Source organism: Paralichthys olivaceus, chromosome 16 (assembly GCF_024713975.1).
Source record: "Paralichthys olivaceus isolate ysfri-2021 chromosome 16, ASM2471397v2, whole genome shotgun sequence".
NCBI lineage: Eukaryota > Metazoa > Chordata > Actinopteri > Pleuronectiformes > Paralichthyidae > Paralichthys > Paralichthys olivaceus.
The window spans coordinates 13,890,876-13,913,235 of NC_091108.1; the positions used below are offsets into that span (position 1 = coordinate 13,890,876).

Genomic DNA, 22,360 nt, shown 5'->3' on the forward strand with positions numbered 1-22,360 from the left:
AGGCAGTTTCATGTGTTGAGCTTGAATCCATCTGCGCTCGTAGCACTGGGATCCCACAGCTCCCATAATAAAATAGTCATTGCCTCATTTCGGTGGATGTGGTAAACTCATGGTGTCCTATCTCACCACAGCTTTGGGGATTATTGATTCAATAGTTATGTTCCTCTGGGGAAAGCCCCCCCCTTATAATAACACCACACCACCAACACATTTCCCTCTCATCTCACAGATCCCACTCTCTCCCCTGCTGTCCATCACTCGCTGCTGCTCTCTTTACATAAAGCTCCCGAAAACCAAGGCCCCAAAAGGAAACTTCAAACTTCAACATAAAAGTGTATAACTTGTCTGGTTTGTAGTACAATAGTTCAGGAGGGACTATAATTACTAGAGTTTCACAACATACAGTTAGAAGTATAAAAAGTAGCATGAAGTCAGAAGAGTATTCAATGTTGGATGTCTGCTTTGACACGATTACACAAAAGTTTTAAAATCGTATTTTATTTTGAAAAGAAACAAGCAGCTGTGTGGTTATATTGATGCAGTTTGAACGTCTCTCTCTCTCCTCACAATACTCAGTGAATCTCTCTCTCTCTCCTCACAATACTCAGTGAATCTCTCTCTCACTCCTCACAATACTTAGTGAATCTCTCTCTTTCTCCTCACAATACTTAGGGAATCTCTCTCTCTCTCTCACTCCTCACAATACTTAGTGAATCTCTCTCTTTCTCCTCACAATACTTAGGGAATCTCTCTCTCTCTCTCTCACTCCTCACAATACTCAGTGAATCCCTCTCTCTCTCCTCACAATACTCAGTGACTCTCTCTCTTCCTATCTCTCTCTTCACAGTACTCAGTGACTCTCTCTCCTCACAATACTCAGTGATTCTCTCTCTTCCTCTCTCTCCTCACAATACTCAGAGAGTGTATCTTATCTCTCTCCGCATAGTACTTAGTGACCCTCTCTCTCTCCTCACAATACTCAGTGATTCTCTCTCTTCCTCTCTCTCTCCTCACAGTACTCAGTGACTCTCTTCCTCTCTCTCCTCACAATACTCAGTGATTCTCTCTCTTCCTCTCTCTCTCCTCACAGTACTCAGTGACTCTCTTCCTCTCTCTCCTCACAATACTCAGTGATTATCTCTCTTCCTCTCTCTCTCCGTACAGTACTCAGTGACTCTCTTCCTCTCTCTCCTCACAATACTCAGTGGCTCCCTCTCTCTCTCATTCCTAGTGATAGTCAGTGAGTCTCTCTCTCTTTCTCTCCTAACGATAGTCAGTGTGTCTCTCTCTCTCTCTCGCCGTCTCTCCTCCCTCCTCGCGCTACCAGCAGCAGCAGAGGAAGCTCTTCTCACTCAGGAGGAGCAGATCCAGGATCAGAGGAGAGGAGGAGGAGGACGGAGCAGATATCCCCCGCACACAGCAGCAGCAGCTCCTCCACCATGCACACACCCGGGCTCTCCTCCGTTTGGCTCTTCTTCTTTGTCTGGGGCTCCTCCCGGACTCTCGGCGGAAAAGGTAGGCACGTGAGGGAGAAAAGAAAAGAAGGAAATCAACTTGGCTTCGACATGTTTGTTGCTTTTTCCGCATTTGAGTTGCACAAGTTTGTCGAGCAGAGCGCAAACGGCTTGTGCAACTTCTTCTCCATTTTGTGGTACTTTTCTAAGGCTGCTCCTGCGGAACATTCCGTGGATGAAGGTGTTTTGAATGTTAATTGTTCTAATCTAACCGGTGGAGGAGCTTCACGTGATGGCGGACAGGTGTGATTATCAGGATAGGTGTTCAGGTGCAGTGGGAAGTTTCAGCTTTGTTGTTGTTTACTGTGGTAGAGTAAACAAAAAGCTGGCTGATATCTGACCATATCCATGTCGATATCCTAAAACCCTGTATTGTCTTGGAATAAACCAAAATATAATCAATTCATATAGATTAGACAAGTAAATCAGTCAACCCCCACAAATGAGAACCTAAAACCAAGGTTTATTTGGCTACTGAGCTGAAATAATGTCAAAATGATAATTATCAAATGTTTATCTACTGTCTAAGTGAGTAACTGAAAATTGATTGATTGATAATTTCCACTCTGATGGTAAAAATAATTGCCCTCTTTTACTTATTTAACACATTAAAAATTCCTATACAAGAATGTATGTCTCTAAGGGGTAGAGACCTCATAATATTAAAGACAAGTGTTGGAGACTGTGGAGAGAAAACCTCTATTTAACAGGGTTTCTGGGAAACTCATATCAGATGAATCCTTACATGGCCCCAGTTGCTTTTGAAATGATTAACACCATTAACTCAACATTCATTGTGGGCGTCAGCGGTTAGTTTCTGGTCATGATTTTCTGGTTGGCCAGCGATCTGAGGATGATTTCTGACTGTGATAATCGATTAGTGCTCAGAGAGGGCAGCCATTGTCAGGGTGTTGTATTTAATCATATCCCCACTTTGTGATATCTCTCTCTCTCTTTAACACACACTCAAAGATATTTCTCTCACTTTAGGAAACTGATGTTTGTTCAAGTGTTTATTTTACTTATAAGTTTGATTAATTAGTTGATGCCATTAATAACAGGGTGAGCTGTCATGATTGGTTTCTCAAACTGACTCACAATTGGCTAAGCATACGATTACTACTGCACAGAATGGCTCCAAGTACGCAAGATGGCGGCATTCTTATCATGAATATTTTGGCTTTTGGACAGAGTGGAGACATGTCGTCCATTTTCATATACATTCTCTGGTGGTTTCCTGTAATATTCATTGGGTTTTTGCAGTCAAAGTGCTGGACCAACCTACTGTCGATTCAACCAAATATAATTATCTGTCTGTTTATAAAAGACCTTGATGTAGCCAGGAGCCAGAAGCGAGGCCGCTGTAGCTAGGTTTGTATTAACTGAAAGAGGAGAGTCTTTTCTATAGACTTCAACAAGATACTCAGTTTTCAAAGGTGAATGTAAAGTGTGGACTCAGCTTTGATTGACATACACAATATATAGATACAGTATGTCTACATCTGTGATTGGTTACGCAGTGCAGAGGACCACAATCTGGTCATTTTATGAAATGGCTGGATTGGCTTCACCTCAGTAAAAAAATCAATATTGCTTCTTAAGATCCGAGATGACCTGGTATTGTTATGTAAAGCCATTTCCTCTTAATGTTTGAAAAGGATACGATCAAGGCCTCGTGCTGACTGGATTTCAGATAGACCCAGAGAGCAATTTATTTGTGTGTGTGTGAAGGTTTTCTATTTTGTGCGCTCTACAAGCTCAGCAGAATACAGTATATACATGAGACAAAGGCTTTACCGCTGAATACCTTTACATAAGAAGTCGGGGAAATAGACCAGAGCAGATGATTGCCAGAGACCACAGACTGAGAGGATATGAGGGGCGTCGAAAGAGAAAGAACAGGAGAAAAAAAAAATCGAAAACAAGATCAGATTTATGGTTGTCTTTTCAACAGAGCCGTCTAGCTGCATTATCCTCGCCGGAACATAAATCGTGAAAGCAATGTGGAACTCAGAAGCATAACTCAGGCTTTCCTCTTCTGTGCAATGACTGGTGAAACAATGTCTGCCGGGAACTGCTCTCCCCCGTCCTCTGTGCTTTTTCCTTTTTTTCACCGTCTTTACTGTCATTCATGCTGTCCTATTCTCTTTCTTTCCTCTGCTTTCTCACTTGTTTTTTTCTGTCTTCCTTGCTTTGACTCAGCATCACTCTCTGCTGCTCCGCTCTGTTGAGCTGATGCCATTCAGAGGCCAAATGTCACAGAGTGAGAGGAGTGTTTCGTCACTCTCCATCTTTTCACTCCTTTTTCTCCGAGCCTGAACACCTCTCAGTCTGATTTCCAGAGCTCTCTTTTTCTCCCTTCATAGCTGTCGATTCAATTCCAGAGTTTATGGGCTTAAGTGAGACGTATAAACGGTGAGACAGTCTTCGTCTGTCTTACTTTGCCTTTTCTCATCTTGAGTGTCACATTCTTACTCTATCCTGGATTCCTCTATTACAGACTCTCTTCTTCATCCCAATTATGTTCCCTCTCTCCCAGTTTGACAAAATTTGCCACGACATAGCAAGCTACAACACACACTAACTAATCAGCAACAGATGTTGACCGAAACATTTGTGAGGAATACCTAGGTTTTTTACTTTTACTGTACTGTAACGCCTCAAATAGAGAAGCATAACATTTTAGGCAACAACTGGATTTCTGGGTTTTCACAACATGGCTCACTTCACCGCAGCAAGTAACTCTTGTTTTATTGTCAACACCTGCTGTCGCTCACTTCTGTTGTAGTTGGGTTTCCGTTCTGTGGCTATTGTAGTTGTGTTGTCACTTTTGCATTTGTTGTATGGCTTTTGCATTTGTGTTTTCTGTTAATGCGCTTGTGTGAGATGTCTCTCCCATTGTGCATAATGGTTTGCAAAGGAAAATATATGCAGTATGTTCACTGTTTGTGAATACTCATGTGTGCATGAGCTGTGTATTGAGGAAGACTGATTATTACCCTTGAGCTTGGCATTGATTTGTGTGTGGAGGAATGTCAGGTCCGTGTGCTGCAAGAAGTGTATGCAAATGAGGGCCGATATGCAAATGAATGTCCTAATTTGGATGTTAATTACTCAGCAGAGCTAATTATAATATGTCTGATGAGGCGTAAGGTGGAGGAGAGGACTGAAAATGGAAGGACTGCCATCGGATGATGTATGTGTGGTGAGGAGAGAAGTGTGTGTGTGTGTGTGTGTGTGTGTGTGTGTGTGTGTGTGTGTGTGTGTGTGTGTGTGTGTGTGTGTGTGTGTGTGTGTGTGTGTGTGTGAGAAGTGTTAATGTTTAGAGCTGTGTCTGTGCCACTATCACACCAGCTGGTCCAATGGGCCCGATGGGGCTCTCTGGTCAGCGCTGCACAATATGTGGTGGATAAACAGTGCATGCAGTGCTCACCTCTGAGAGACACTGTTCTCTCACTAAAGCATGCACGCACATTCACAGACATTTGAACACTCCTATGCTGTAAAACTATCCCAGTAAACACTCATTTCTTTATAAAGACACACACATTTTCCCTTTGCAGCTCTGCCAGGTGGCGGCTCATCGGTAAATGAGCAGGGTGGTGCTGTAGAGGAGACGGAGAGAGTGAGAGGAGAAAAGGTAATGGGAGAGGTAGAGAGGCATGAAAGGAGATGTCTACTTTTTTTTTGAATAAAGTGCTTGTGGTTTCTGGATAATAATTACACCATAACCCTTATACTTTCCTTTTCTTTTGTTGTCGGGATTTTTCTATTCATCAGATTTAAAAACACAGAGAGTTGGACGGGAAGAATGGCTGCAGACACGCTTTCCCCAAACCCTGTCCACTGGTGCATGGGTTAGTCAGTTACACTTAAGAATACATCTGGATGCCTCACATAATTCAGTTAAGTGTCGTATGCTTTACTATGTGGGGACTCTGCATTAGTCTAGAGCGTTAATGGACAGTAACTGACTTGGTCAGTTGTAACCAGTAAGCCCAGCCCTGGAATAAGGACGGCACACACTCTCATAATGCGGACAAAGTTCAATGGGGTACCGCAGTACACCACTGCATTGTGTACTTGTCGTTGATGAATGAATTAACAACCAAGAACGTAACATACATAGAAAACCATTGAAAACATTCACCATAGTGTCTTGAAAACACCCCCCCCCCCCCTATTTTCAAGCATGGTGACGACATGGATTAGGTGCTAGAAAGCCATTTTTTCCTTAAAAGGTGAAAGGTCTTAGCTTAACTCCAATAAAAAGGCTAGTTAGAGACGACAGACAGCAACAACTACCAACAAAGCAGATATATTTCACATATCTGAGGTAGATCAATTGCGTTATAGCCTCCTCACTGTGCTTTTCTCTTAAACTGGTTAACAAACACTTAGGTGTTATGATGGGGTACAGGTGATAATAAAGTTAAGAATTGGGGTTTAAATTTCAGATAATTTAACTTTCTGCATTGAGATGTTATCTTTCAAGGGAGAGGAGGTTCAAACTTTCTCTTTTGAGGTTTTCTTAAAAAACAATTCTTGAAATGGGATATTTTTTTAGTCTTCATAAGGGTATGCTACCAGTTTTTAACATGGTTCATCTCTGGTCGGAGTTTGGCTGAATAGCTGCTCAACAGCGTTACAGACTAAACTGAGGTGCTGTGCTTCAGCTGTGTCCCATGAGCTGGTGTCATTGAAGTGTTATCTTTTGTCTCTATGCACACAGGCCTGGCAATCCTTTATTAAACAATAGACTGCATTCTGTTGTGACTCATGATAAAGCCTCGAGTTATGAAGACATGCACCACTGCGCGCTGTTTTAATTATAATTCCAATATAAACTTATTAGCTTACTGTGTATTTGTGCACCTAATAAAACGTGTTAACATTGAAGTGTGTGTTCAACTCCAACCAAATGTAATATAGGGGACACACACACACACACACACACACACACACACACACACACACACACACACACACACACACACACACACACACACACACACACACACAATGCTCTTTTCATGTCAGCCTGAACTGGATTGAGTCATCTCCTTCATCTTCCTTTCAAGTTGTCCTGTGTGGGTCTCTTGCATAATCAGTCCAAAGCCTCACTCTAAGCTTTGAAGTGGCTTTATATTTGATTTTTTCATTGCTTGTGATTCTCCCCCATAGAAACCATGAAAGAGCCATGTATCTCCCATCGTGAAATATGATTCTGGAGATGTTTTACAACCACATGTTTAGGTAAATATTGGAGAGTTGGGATACAAAGTGAAACTACATAGTGTAACATCAGAGGTGCTGCGGCAAGTCATGCCGAAGGAAATTCTATCAAGTCTTTAATACTTTGCCTACAAGGCAACTGAAAAAAGAAATTCTTTTAAAGACAACAAAAGAATACCTTGAGAGGAGACTGAGCATAACACCTGATGTGTGGAGCAGATGGTAAAGTCAGTTTGTGTGGTTTGCAGTCGTGTGTAGAGCATCTCTGTTCATTTACCCACTCACTTGTAGCTACACATGTTATTTTTTCTATACTCTTTTGTCTAAGTACTTGATTTTGTATCTTGACAGACACCCTGATGTGGGTATACAAGCCATCCACGCCCTTCATTCTTTGGTTTGCAGTTACACCCAGAGAATAAGCCAATGAAGCAAAATCATGTTTCCATGATGTTTTGAAATTTCCAGAAAAGTTTTGTGGAGGGATGGAGCATGACCCAAGAAAGAACCTGTTAAATTTAGGTGTTGATCCAGGAATTTGTTTTCTCTTTCTTTAACATTATTGCTTTCTGCAGCATTTTCATAATAAAATAATGGATCTTGATGAAAAAATCAGATATGTTTAGGGGCCTAATATTTATGAGTGTGTGCAATTAGGTGCAGATCCAAGTAAAAATCTGTATCTAGTGACTTTAAATGTGTATTCACAAGGGGACTGTTGGGCCTTGGTGGAGGTTTGGGCTCTAATGATTTTGTTAGTTTAATTGTTAGCACGATAACACAGAAAATACTTGCAGTCGTGGCCTGTAAAGAACGTAGTCAATTTCGATACAGCTTAAGGGGTGGATCCATGAACTACATTTAATGACAAATGAATCACTTAGGTTTAAGGCCAATTCCATTTTTCTTTTATATATTTATTTTATAAGAAGTGGAATGTTTGGCCTTGGTGAAGGTATGGGCTCCACTGAGTGCTTTTTAGAGGTGGATATAACTGTTATGATTGATAGCGTAGCTGAATTGTATTGTTATTGTACTTTGGAAGATTAAGCTAAACTAGCACATATACAGTTAATGTCAGTTGTCACTTGTTGCCATAGTAATGGTAAATATTCACATATGGTTTAGTGAAACTTAAAAAACAGGATCAAATGACATTGTTAATATATATACATTATATTTAGCATGGGTTTAGTAGTTAAACCTTTTGAAATGTGTTGAATTTGTAATACTTACTTTTAAATGAGTTTATAATGGATTTATTGTTGCATACAAAATATGAACAGAAATTCAGATGAGAGAGTGAGTTTTAATACCTTCTGATTTATCAGAATAAACAAAGCCCAACACTTCATTATTTAAGCCAATTTTATGGCTTATGTAATTCTGATGAATGGTTTTAATTTGGTTATTTAGAGACTGTGTTATTATTTTTGGACACTGTGATTTTTATACAATACTATTGTTGTTGGCAGTTACACACAGAGAATAACAGTGCAGCTGATTTTCCTTTATTCCCTCAGAATAATACCAGCCCTCCCTTTTCTTAAAATATCTTCATCTACATGCATGCAGATGCATGCATGTAGAGACTCGTGCACCTGCTGTACCTGAAATTGCAGTGGCTGCTCAGGAAGAAAGACATCTCAGCGGGGAGGGAAATGCTAGAAGAAAGGTTTTAATTTTCATGAGTCATCAGTCAGTGGAGTTATCTCTGTTTCTCTCTGTCAGTGTTTCTGTTTCTTCATTCTGTCTCTTTATCAACCTACCTGTCTCTGTCTGCACCTTTTGACTTTGTCTCTCTATTCTTTTCCCCTCCTGGCAGCAGCGCTTTAGATTTGATGTATAGATTTATAGATGTGTGTGGTGTGTGTGTGTGTGTGCGCGCAGTGCACATTTCCCTGCTTCACCCCTCAGATCACTTATATATTTTCATCTTCTCATACTTTGTAAAGCTGCCAGTTTTAAACCTCACCTCACTACAGAATGCATATCTTCATCTCTGTCATTGCCCCTATCATCTCTTTTTACCCCCTTCTTCTGCCCTCTAGCCCTTTGCCTTCCTTACTCTATCTCCTCTACTGGTGCATTAATAAATCATTTAAATTATATAGTTTCAAAGTACAACTACGTATTTAAGCGACCTTGCTGCATTCAACTGTTGTGTTTGTGTGTTTCACATCTTTCTGTTTTTTTGTGAGCAAAATTCATCTTGGCAGTTTATGTACCAACACGTTCACCTGCTAATTTGTTTCAGCTTCATGCTTCTTTGGCTTAGATTAGATTTATAATATGATGTTGCAAAGTAATTTTGTATTGGTAGCAAAATGAACAGTAAATTTGATTTTTCCTAAGAATAAAGCAGACATGTCTCCAAAAATCTTGATGGGGTGGTAAAAACAAACAAACACATTCATTGCTTTAAATCTTTTTTAGAACAAAAATATGTGTCGGATATGCTTAATGAATCCACACTGAAATGGGCTCAATAAAGTTATAAAATAAATGCTGTAACGACATCACAGTATTTTAAGTATAATTTCCTGTGTGTGTCAATAAAAGCTGACCTGGTGCCATCAGGCTAATGAGGTAATTTACATTGTTGTTCCATGTGAAGCAAATTCACGTGATTGTGAGTCGTCTAGTCCACGGTGTGATTCCCTGATCCATAAATTTAAATGCGTCTGAACGGAAGCTCTATTTCCGTTTTGTAATTTACTCTCCAGCTTCGCCATCTGCAGTGTTTTTGATGAATGGTTTGTTGCCCTCTAAGTCAATTGCTCCTCCTCCTCTATACATTCTTACTATTTGCTCATACGATTTTTCAACCAAAATTCCCTTTTCCAAGAAGACCTGTTTAACTTGCACACAAACGCTCTGTTTTTCTGGCTCTCTCTTCTCTTTATTTTTTGGCCCTAAGGAACGAGCAGTATTATACCAACCACCATTCTCATGCCAACACAACAACATTTCCCATCAAGTCCATGTCACAACAGATGAGTTTTAATTTTTACTTACTCGGGTGTAATGAATTGTTTATTTTATTCTCAGTCCGCAGCTTTTTTGCTATTATTACTCTGTTCTTTGTCAGCCAAAAGAAAAATCCTATTCCTCTTTCTGCAAGTTCAGCATTTGTGCTTGTGGTCTGATAATGGTGCTTACCCAGGTTTTTTTTTCCTCGGGTCATTATCATTAATCGATTGACATCCATCATTACAAACGCAAAATGAAACATCCCTTTGTATCCTGGGCAGCACCTCCAGGCCTTTGTGCATTGTGATGTATAAAAATCTCACAATCGTTTTATACACCTGTGTGACAATGGCTTTGTTGTCTGAGGTGATATTTGCTCCTGCAAGGTGGATGGGAAAGTGGGAAGTGGGTGTTATGTGCAGATAACTGAAGATACTGTTCACATGTTTTTGTATAGTAAGGGCATAGAGTATGTCTCTTTGTGTATTTGTACAATTTGATCGGAGTAAAACTGTATTCATGAAAAGATACTTGGTCTTTAGCCGTTTCTTTCATTTGGCTCAAATATGACTCTGGCTCAGGGCTTGTTATTGATAATGTGAGATACTGGTGTGCTGTGTTAGATGGTACGTTGTCACAGGCTCTTCCTAATTACTCTTTTTAATGCATCCGTGCAAGTGACGGCGAATGGAATTCCTTCAAATTTGGTACAATCATTCACTTGGATTCAATGTTGAAGTTTGGTGGTTGAAAGTCAAATGCGAAGGTCACTTTGACATTACAAAACATGTTTTTGGTCTTCTGAACGGAACATCTCAGGAACACCTTCAGGGAATTTGTTCAAATTTGGTACACACTTGGAAATTGGATGAATTGATATATGTTGGCGGGGGCATACAACGGCAGGGTAGATAGGCAGGTTTTGTAGAGGGTAGATATAGAGAAATGACCATTATTTACTGAATCTCTCTCAAAGTGTTTTGCTAGACACAGGGAGCAGACAAATATATTTTCTACATGTATTTGTGTGAGAAAATAAAATGACTCCCCCTCTGAGTTAAATAAACTTTGCTGCATTGTTTTTGAAGAGACGATGGCAGTCACATCAAAGATAATTGCAAACAAAAAGCCTGGTAAGTATCTAAAGTAAGGACGTGCTCTTTAGTTTATTCCCGTCACAATTTCTATTAAAAAGCCAAGGATTTGTGTGTATTTCTCACTCCACACATTTCTTTACACATTTCCTTTGTCCTCACAATCACAAGCAGACAATACATTTTGCGTGTGGGTTAAAACGACAGCGCCACCACACATGTCACATCATGTGTGGTGACAGAGGTGTGTAAAATGTACTTTTGATTGTTGAAACTGTCACCCTCCTTGTTTCTGCAACATACTTCACATCCGCCTTTATTTCACCAGAATACTGTAGTCAGGAATGTGTTTTTCCACTCAAGATTATTGGAAGAGTAAATTCTACCATATCGTCAATAAAAACTTTCATTTGACCATTTATGTGATCCACTGGCATCGGCTGAAATATGTCAGACATTTATGAAGCAATGGGTCGAACAGGAGGCCATTACAATGATACATGTGTCATTTATACGCCTGTTACATTGTGCTGAATATCAGTTATTACTCACCATGATATGCTTGGATTATAGCGTGTTTGAACCTATGATTTCACTTTATTTCATGTCGCAGGAAACAGGTGTTTTGTCTGAGAAAACCAGAGCGTTTTTTTTTGAGAAACTTCACATCCCTAGAGGCAGTTGAGAGAAAAGAGGGTGAGAGGATCACAGATGAAATAACATGAATGAAAGTATGTGAAAGTGAATAAGACAGCTCTGATAACCCTGCTGATGTATTGATTTGGGATGTTTAGCATTAAAAGAAACCATCAGTCCTATCCCCTCCCTTCCCCTCCTTTCTCTATGTGACCACACTCCCATTATATATGTTGTTAGTAATTGGCCAGATGTTTCTCAGGCGTCATCAGAAAGAAAAGTGCTCCTGTTAGCAGCTATGACGGCCCCAAGCTATGCAAGTTAAGCATGTAGTGACTGTTTGTCTTCATTGGACCGAGCCTATTGTTTCTCTGCCTCCTTCATACCTCGTCTCCCACAGCTGCCCTTTCCCCCATGGCCCTTGCACTTACCTTTCTCTTTCCTTCCCTCATGCACAATTAAACAGACACACACGTACACTTTCACTTAGTGTCTCCTCAGCCTCTGTAACAAGGCAGCTGTCCTCCTCAGTAATGGGGATCAGCTGTGAGTGGAGTGGTCCAAGATGGCAGCTCCACAAGGGAGTAGACAGACACTTGCAGATGAGACAAATCGGGGGGAGGATGTCCATCTTATTTGTCTTGTTAACCCTTGACCTTTGTCTCTCCTCACTCTCTCTTCCCACATAGACAACTGTTACTGTAGGACTGCTCACATCGGCCGCAACTAGGCCGAGACGCCATAAAATATTAAAGAGCTACACTGTTTACCTCACAAGATGCTGTTAGCCTCTCAAGCATCATTTCTTTATAAAGACAGTAGCTTGCAGGGGCAAAGGGAAAGGGAACACCGGTAATTGCTTGGGAATTGGTGACAGCGATTCACCATCTCGGACTTTACCAGCTTTTATAGCTTTTATACTCTCCTCCTTTTAGTTCTGCATTACTTTGAGGAATGGGGTGATTTCAAAAAATATGAGGCGCTGATGCTACCCTCTTTGTTATTGCAGAATATGTAATTCATCCCTGTTGTCAGATATTGATTTTCAGAGAAAAGTGATGATAAACAATGTTTTCTTTCCCACCCCGATCCCTGTGGTAGATTAAAACAAACTGCCGAGAGTAATATGGCTTGGCTTTAGTATTAAATTCTGAAAATGCCCTCCACAGTCTTTTAACTTATGACACTGTGGAAGTACTATATATATCTATAATACTCCACATATATCAAAGCCCCACCCCCTCCGCCCCTGTGGCGACCTCGAACCCCAAATTCTTTGTGGTGAGATGATGTAGAAAACAAATGTTTTGTAGAAAACAAATGTTTTGAAGAAAACATTAGCAACTCTCTGAAATTGAACAAATGTTTTCCGTGAATTATTGTTTATCCAGGAAAACACTTCAATCTGAAGTATAGTATTACTCACAACAGAATGAATATGGTTTAACAAACTTTGTCATGGCTTTCGCATTGCAGCAGGCGTTATGTGCCATCTAACTCTCTGATATCCTAATCACATATACTCTTTGGTGAAATCATCAATTGCGGAGTAGTGGTTAGCATGTTTACCTCACAGCACGATGGTTTGTGGTTTGAGTAAAAGTTTGGCCGTGGTCTTTTTGTGTGGAGTTTGCATGCTCTCCCTGTTTTGGTGTGGGTTTTCTCCAGGTACTCTGGCTCTCTCCCACAGTCCAAAATCATGTACATTGGGGTTAGGTAGATTAGATACTCTAATTTGACTGTCGGTGTGGATTGTTGTTTGTCTCTGTATGTTAGCCCTGTGATGCACTGGCGACCAGTCCAGGGTTTACGCCGCCTCTCGTCCAGTGTCAGCTGGGATGGCTCAAGTCCCCACCGCGTTCCTCAATGGATAAGCGGTATACAGTAGATAATGGATGGATTGATCAATGGATCATCCAAATCCTTCTCTAAAACCATTTCATAGCTCCTGACTGGAAGAGCATGAATAAACCAAGTATTGGGCAATGGAAATGTCTAACAATGAAATGTCTTTGTCTCACAATGGAAAAGAGGACATTTATGCTGAAGGGTGGACAAGACAAGCTTGAAAAAGTGATGTGGGTGACTCACTGTCTATTTTTGGTTTGTTTGTTGTGCATGTCTATTAATTGGTTATTGCCATTGGTTTGTAGTATAAACTTTTTATATTTACATATGTATTTTCTACAGTTTTTGTTCAAAGGAAACTGTTATTAACTGTTATTATACTCTCTGTCCGATGCAGGCATAAAGTCACCTCTAGTGTCCTTCTGTGTATTGAACCTCCAGCTGTCTTTCTTTCTCTCTCTGAAGCTGGCCCCACTTGAAGTTAAAAGAAGGCATAGAGGACAGAGATGCATTGGAAATTACAAAAGAGAGAGAAAAGAATCAGGCTAGGTGAGAAGAGGAGAGCTAGAAAAGAGGCGCTGTGGAGAGGCAGAGAAGAAGGAAAAAGAATGAGAGCACGGTGACAGAACACGAAGGAAGATAAAGGGGAAGAGAGAGGCTGCATGGTGTGGAGATGTTTGCCATTGCCACTCATTGTTTGGTGGTGTGAGCGGTCGGCGGCAAGCCCCGGAGCGATTCATCATGATTATGTGGTAGTAGGCAGGTAATGTCACAGCAGGCAGGGGCGGGCATACCTGAGGCTGAGGCGGCTGCTGATTCTGGGCATCTGTCTCTGCCAGCCAGGATCTAGTTGGTGACATCAGCTTACATTGTGTCTCTGCTGTTTCCTCAGAATGTCGCTCTACTTTTTTTCCCCCTATCTCATTTTGTAGTTTTTTATGGTTTCTGTTGGAATGACTACCATGTGGATAGAGCTGCAGGGCCACATGATGCGTTACTTTCAAATTTACATGTGTGATTTAGCCTCTCTATGCTGATATTGTCATTTATACTCCCCCACTCTCATCTGCTATGACACACAAGGCTTCTGTGACTAATTACACATGTTTTAAATGTCAAATGTCAATTTCTGTCTCCATCTGTTCTGCTCTCATCTCTTTCTCTCCCTCCCTCACCTCCTTCTCTGCCTCTCTCACCTTCTCCTCCCTCTCACCCTTACCTGTGTTTTTATATTTTTACACTTCTGGTGTCTCTGACTTCTGTGGCATTTGCTGTCATCTCTAAGCTTAATCATTTACATCTCTTTCATGTTTAAGTCCTCGGAGTCAGCCACCTTTCGCTCACACTCGGCTGTGATCCACCTCTGCTCTTGTTTGTCCAAATGTCAACTGCTATGTAAACCTAAAGTTGTCTTGTATGTGTGTGGGTGGCTGCTCAAGTTCCTTGTGTGCAAAACTATCTGTGTTTGTGTATGTGCAGCTTTTTGTGTTCAGCACACAGTTGTGGGTGGATGCTTTTTTTTTGTAAAATACACACACACACTCACAGTTTAAAGCCATGTGCCCTTCCTGTACACCATGTCTCTAATGCACAGTGTGGTAGTAGAGAAGTCTAAATAATTAATGAAGGCCTCTGTGGTATGTCTGCCAAGACTGCAGCTAAAACCAGTGTCGTTCTCTCTTACTGATGTCACTCCATGAATATTGTATAGATTATGGACCTGCTTGCCTCGAAAAGTAAGTTCACTTCTGTCCTTTCCCCACCAGTTGGTCATGTTTTAATCCAGCTAATTGTCTTCGCCAGTCCCTACTGCCAATTTATGTACTGAAGTACTATCCCCAGCTTCCCCCCTGTAATTGAAGCTGTTTAAACTCACTGCTTATACAGTTTAGTGGAGTGTTGCATTTTATACTTCCAGCAGCTTCAACAATAAGTATTTGGAAAATACGAGTAGGGACACAATGACACTGTGAAACATTTCTTCACACTGTCTTATAATGTAAATACACATTAAACAACCAAATTTGCATTGAACTGAAGCTAAAAAAATAAATGTCATACATAGATTACATTTTACAAGTTACTGGTGCTAAAATTTGTTTCTTTTAATTTTGTTTAGAAAATGTATTGTGTATACAGTATATTGGACTAGCTGCAACAACATCAGCCTGATTCTTCCAAATGGTACTCCAACGATTAAATACCACATTTCCATGACGTCTTGGGGCTCATGTGAGACAGATTTTAAAAGTAGTAGTTTCAATCTAGACGACAGATTCATCTGGACTCTTTTCTCTTGATTGGGTCAAGCTGCAGAAACCCTGACTTTTATACTTGTCACAATGCAACTTGATGGCATCTTTCATTATTTCACAGACCTTCTCTGCCTGCTTAAGCGGCCACTTTTGCCAAACTTTGTTAAAAACTGGAGTCTCGGAATTAAATTGACATAATCCTCAATGACATCATGAGAGTAATTTACTCTCATGACGTTAGCTGCCCACAGACATTATAAAACTGTCTTCCATCTGTGACTGGTTAACTGAACCTAAAATCAGTGGAGCGTCCTTTTAGAGACCATTCACGTTTAAAGATGTCACGGTACTTAATACGTTGTTAGATGATAAATACTTTTTACAAATGCACTGTACGTACTTTACAGAAATTAGCATTTAGCAGTGAAAATGGCAAAGGTGAGAGGGATGCAAGAGATGACCACTTCATGTTGATGACATCTATTAAAGAATGTGCTTAACTGCAGAGGTAGTGTCAGAGTAATCATCTAGTATAATCACAACGGTGACAGTCGATATTATTGAAAAGGATTAGGGCGTTAGTCTGCTGCTGTGTGCCCTTAGGTGCTCTGGAATATGATTACCTGTCTGCAGTTTTGCTCTGTCAGCGCAATCTCCAAGGCAAACAGAGCAGAACATAATTTAGATTTTTTTTATCCTGACAGACTGTTGGGATCCAGCTGTTGAGGAACCGGTTTATACTGTATGTTATGCAGAAATAATGCTTTGTTTGTGTATGTGAGTGTTGTAGGGGCCTTTGCTTTCCCTGTGTTGCAAATTCGCTCTAATATCCTTCTCTTTCAAAATAATGGTGTTCACTGTAAGCTGATCCTGTTTTTAATTGCATTGCTCGTACAGAAACACAATGCAATCAACACCTCCTCACCCAGCACAATACTTTCATTATCACCTACGGCGCGATATCTCTGGATAACACTCGAGATAATGAACAAGTCTGGATCATATCCAACCCTAACATACATCAAACAGCTCAACTGGAGGTGAGAGTGATGTGTGGCAAATTCTTGCCATGAACCGTCATGTTGCCGTCTAGCCTCTGCTTCTGGAAATGATTAAGTGTCCTAGTTAGAGCCTATGTTATATGTAACTTGTGAAAAGTTTTGTTTATTTCTGTAACTAGGTTGTCTGTGATGTTATTTATAGCATCTTATTTTCTACTGAGACTGTTTTCTACTGTATTTTTTCTGTCTCCGGTTTAGGTAAATAGGACTTTTCCTTGCTGTCGATCAGGATTTTTGTACAGTTTGTTAGATTAGAATTGCTTAGCTTAGATTAGCTTTATTACCTCCACAAGGAGGTTTGTTTCATTGCTGTTAGTCTGCTTGTGAACAGTATTGCACAAAAACTACTGAACCAGTTTTCTTGAAGCTAGTTTGAAGGTGTGTGGTATGTGCCAAAGAACAACCTATAAACCTTTGTAGCAAATTTCATTGGGGAGATCCTAGATTTTTACTTCCACATTCTGAAATAGAGCGTTCGCCTTGGTGAGGGTATGATCTCTGAGCTGTGACCAGAATTTTATATTTGACAAATAAAGTTTCTAGTAGACAACTAAATAATATCAGCAATGTTCCGAAATAATACCTCAAACATTTCTTTTGCATAACTGTACTGAAAACCAATCTTATTTAGCTGCATGTTGATACATACAGATATATTTGCATATGTGTGATTAGATAAGATTGGCCTATTAATCTTGTATCAGTAGGGCTTCAGCATTATTTATTTATATAGTGTGTTATGTTATTTGTTAATGTAAAAGATAAATTGCGGTTCTTGTATATTTACTTTAATATGATCAGGAACTACACTGAAAAAAGACAATTGTTAATAATAACTTATTTCATATAGCACCTTTCAAAACAGGTGTTACAAAGTGCTTCACAAAGAGGACAAATTAATACAATATCATTTGAAATCAAAGACAGTCAATGATATAATCTAAAATCTAAAATCAAAGACAGCAGATACAAGAATGCATCATATAAAAGTAATTAAGAAAGAAAAGGATAAAAGAGACAAAAGTAAACAAGGAATCCATAAGAAAAAGAGAGTTTTGAGAGAAAACATTTGGACCAACTTAAGATAATACTTAAATTAAGTGGTCAAATTAAAGTTTTGAATTAACAGTGTTGCTAACTTTAATTTGAAAAAGCTTGATACATTTGTGTGTTACCATTTCAAGTTATGTTCTTAAAATTGGAAAACAATTTATCTTCCTCATGTGGCCATCCTGCGCCATTATCAGAGCTCTGCTATATAAAAAGTAAAAAACAGCCTTCATGACTTAATGATGGACTCTGCAATGAAACCAGGGATGGTGTTTAAACTAAATTATGACTAATATAATTTAAACGCTTTGTGAAATCCTCCCTTGAGTTCCAATTCACCACCTCTCAGCTTGTTTGGATGTCAGCCACAGCTTTCTCTTGGAGCTGTGACCATGAAAAGGTCTACGCTTATCAGAGGTTTTAATAGATGAAGCACATTTGCCTTAAGTGTCTAAATACTGATTAGCTATTCATCGTGCTTCACCCCTGTTTAGGCTTCAAACACGAGCTGCGTTCCACTGATGCAAAGCAGCGAGCCAGTGAAGCTGTGCTAAAAACTGAGACAACTTTGAAGTCTTAATTTGAGCAGATGCTGACTCAAAAAACATCATCGCACCAATGCTATTATTTCCATAAAACAGAGTAAAAGTCATAAGCGCCATTGCCATCATTTCATTTCAGATAGTTAATCAGATGTGATTACCCTCATCACAGTCAATTCACTGAACACCATCAGACTGTTTTGCCCAAGAGTGTCTCCTCAACAAGATGCATTAATAAAGCCTGTTGCCTCTCATGCTCAGGTGAAGGGGGCGACAGCTTCCAGATAAATGGCTCATAATCACATAAATAATGTCCACTCCACAAATGCTGCCGCTCAAGCTACGACTGGGGAGGTACACACAGTGTCTGTAAGTTAAATATGAATCAGTTTGATGCTCAACTTTTACTACTGACCTCTAGAGGCTCTGCTATTCGTCTCACATAGTCGAACCATGAAAGAGAAACTGCACACATGCTTTTTTGAGCTGTAAAAAATGATTTGAAAAAATGATTTGATGAAATACACTGATGCTGGTTTTAATATCACATTTATGACCAAAGTTATGCAACAAATCTATGTTTATTGGTTGAACATGGCTGATAACACCACCTAGTGTTCCAAGCCATCTTGGACCTTACACGACCAATGCCTATATATAGTCAACCATTTGGAACCTCTCCACATCATTATATTCTATTTGAAACATTAACAGTGTCTAATCAAAGGTGGGCAGCCCACCGCTAACAGTGACCTCTTGGTAGTAGGAATCTGGAAAGCTGCGCTCATTTTCAAATCCATTCTAAAACGAAACCCCAAAACATCATCATCTACCATTCATTCATACCACCTCTGGCTAAGACAGCTGCCTGTGTCAGTGGTTCGAATTGTTCAGGACCACCACGCTCCTCGGATAAGGTTTAGCCCCGGCTGTCTCGATACTGGCTGCCATTACCAGAGGATCAAACAGCTTGGTGCCAACATGGTTTTGGTTGCCAGGAAATCTGAGAAGCGAGAGGCCCTATATTTAATACAACATTTCTGTTGCAAGTGTTTGCTGCTACTGGAGTTGTAGCTCATGGCTAGTCAACCTAGATAACTTAACTTTTGCAAGCTAATTGGTATGTCATGTGTGTTTACCGTGAATTTGGATTTCCCGGTGGAGGAATGTTTGCCAAAACCTAGGGGCTAAGTTTATCTTGAAAAAAATAGACATTATTCTCAAACTAAGCAGAATATAATGTTAATATGGATATATGCAACTATTTGGATGGCATCTCGTAAATGAAAAATATTCACCAGTCTATTCCCTTTTGCGAATCTATCTCTTTTAGTTTCTCATTCACTCCTGCAAGGCCTAATCTTTAGTCCCTCCATGGGCTTTTGAGGTGATATTAATTTTTTAATTAACAATGAATTTAAAGTTGTTGTCTTGAGTATCAGTTAACACTACTCTTAGTTACAGACAGCATGTGACTCTGTGTAAAGACTGAAGTAAAAAGTCAAACTCTGAAGTGAAAATCACCTTCCTAATAACGCGATCATTGTTAATGTTAAATTAAAAAGCAATTATCTTAACTGAAAGAATAAAAAAATCATTTCTTCTTGACAGACAATTAAACAGTCCTCTTCATATTCGAACTGGTGATTTGTACAGAATGAAGTAATTACTGACAACAAAGACATTATTAGCTGCTTTAATTGTTTTGTTGTCCAGTGCTCGTTCTTAATGTTAGATTTAATATCTGGACAATTTCCTGCACAGATTGTTGACCTTATCATTGTATTGTTGCAGTTTTGTCCCTCTTTCTCTGTCCTGTTAGATTACAGTGCTGTCCTGCTGTCTTAAATCAAACGTCGATAGGTAGTGGCAGAGGAAGGGAGGAAATTGACATTGAGCTTTCAGAAATCCTCCCTGGAGCGATTCTGTTTGGTGACAATAACTGATGGGTTTGAGGGTGTCTGTGCTATTACTGCAAACATTGCAAAGTTTCACAGTCACCTCATCACGGAAACTATGCAAACTGTGCACATATATGAACATACAACCTATAGGCTACAAGGAAACATGCAGGACAGCAGGTGGTAGGAAGAACGACGGCAGCAAACTGTAAAAGAAGCAAACAGTATTTTTAAACTGTTAGAAAGACGCAGAAACGTGCAGATGAAAAGTTGCTCACGACAACAAAACACGCAGAAACACAAGATCAACATTCTTCAAGGAAAATGATTCCCTTGAGAGAGATTTGGGGGCAGTAACAGCTTTCAGCAGACAATGATAATGACAAATAAAATAAATTGCTGCAGTCTGTTTGTGGGAGACGGGCATTAATCTTGATTTTCTTTTTGATCTAGTAACAAATTAAAAGGTGGCAATCCTTATTTTTTCTGCCAGAAAAATGTAAAAGCTCTTGAGCTAATAAAGTCATAAAGAACAGTCTTCTTTCAAAACCTTTGTGGTCTTTCTTTCATTTTTATACCCAACTGAAACCTCTTAGCAGGCTTATCAACATGTATTAACTGCAGACGTACCTTTGAATATTACTTTCATTTACTTATTACTATATTAAATTTCCTTATTAAACTATTTTCCAGTCAAACTGAATCCCACCCAGAAATGTGGTGTGTCAGCCTCCACCTCTGGTTTGAGGTTGCCCTTGTCACCTGCAGTCGCCTCCATGATGGATGGGACTGCTGGTTCTTCTGAGGCCATAGTGTCGCTGAAAAGAAAATAAGAGCCCGGCTTGCCTTGTTCTCATTGATTGCCAATCAATGACTATGAATTAAAGGCACAATATATTAATTTGCTGGCTCTCAATATAAAACAATAAAAGACTAGGATAAAAATGATATGACGCATTTAAAAGTTAAACCAAAATGAAACATCCAATTACCTTGAATAAAATTGTGGAATTCACTGGGTTTTAACATTGTTGGAATCATTTTGGACAATGTAAGAACTCAAGTCAACAAAATATATAACGCAATCGATTCTAGTCATTTGAATGCTACCCACCGCCTGGATATTTGTAAAATGCTGAGATTAATATAAGTTGTTGGAACAGGCATGCAGCCCTCAGGCTTTCTAACTTATCTCTGCCCTATTCGTCTTTTCCTGCCATGTGTTCTTCCTGTGCTCGGACACAAGATAAGGGTAAAATACATTATTGGATAACTGAGTGATTTCTGATTTGATTTCACGTCCTGGAAGAATGAGTTAGGCCGATCAAAACAGCTCTGGAGAGAAAAAAAGGAATTATCCTTCTCTCCTACTTCCTCTTATTTCTCTCCCTTCTTCTTAAACTCATGTCTTCTTTTTGTCTCCCTTTGTTCCTTCACCCTGAACAACTTCTGTAGCTGAGCAGTGGGGGCGGGCTGTCACATTTTGTTTTTCTGTGATGAATGTCTTTCCTTTGGAGAATCCACAGATGCTCGGTTTTTCTCTGCTCATCGTTCAAATTAAATATTCTGAAAAGTGAAACAGAAATTGCCTGTTTTTTTCCTCTCAGCGGGCTGCCACTGTCTCTGCACTAAGTAAGCTTAGCCCTTACATATTGTATTATTACTCTTTTTAATCATATTTTAAATCTATTGATGTTTTTATTCATCTGGTGAGAAACTCTTTTTAAGAGACACTATGAAGTTTAAAAAAATGTAAATTGTTTGTTTAAGTAGATAATTGAAAGGGTAGAACATTTCTTTCAAACTACACTACATACTCATCCAGGCAGCGTGAAAACTTTACCCAATACTCTGCTTGACCACTTGGAATGTAGCTGGCAATTGCAATTTTCTGCTGTCTATGAGGCGTATTTTTCCATTGTGGGACTGTTAAAGAATTATCTCATGTTTCCATTCTTGTTAGATGTACAATTGTAATTTAACTTGCTGTCATATTTTAAGTGCATGTTTTACTTGATGGTTGTGTTTCAGCCTTTGTTCTCTTGTCAGATGTGAAGTGGAGGGAAGTCCACACTAAACCTTAACTCAGAAATAAATGGCTGGACTTCTAAACCACCATAATGGTAGACATTCATGTTACAAAGTCAGTGCACTCTTTTTTTGCACAGTGTGATCATCATGTTTGACAATAAACAGACACTTTTCTCTGTCTTGCATCCTGCATCTGTTCAGTTTCTCTTCTCTCGTAAAT

The 22,360-nt window shown here is 39.6% G+C and overlaps 1 protein-coding gene across 1 annotated transcript in view; it reads left to right on the forward strand.

Annotated features, from left to right (window-relative positions):
- Nucleotides 1-1,310: 1,310 nt before the first annotated feature.
- The window catches only part of clstn2a (calsyntenin 2a), a 121,129-nt gene continuing 100,079 nt past the window's right edge, over nucleotides 1,311-22,360 (forward strand). Inside the window, exon 1 of the mRNA XM_069511071.1 lies at nucleotides 1,311-1,515. Within this exon, the coding sequence (XP_069367172.1) occupies nucleotides 1,440-1,515 (76 nt within the window). The 5' untranslated portion in view covers nucleotides 1,311-1,439. The remainder of the gene's footprint in view (nucleotides 1,516-22,360) is intronic.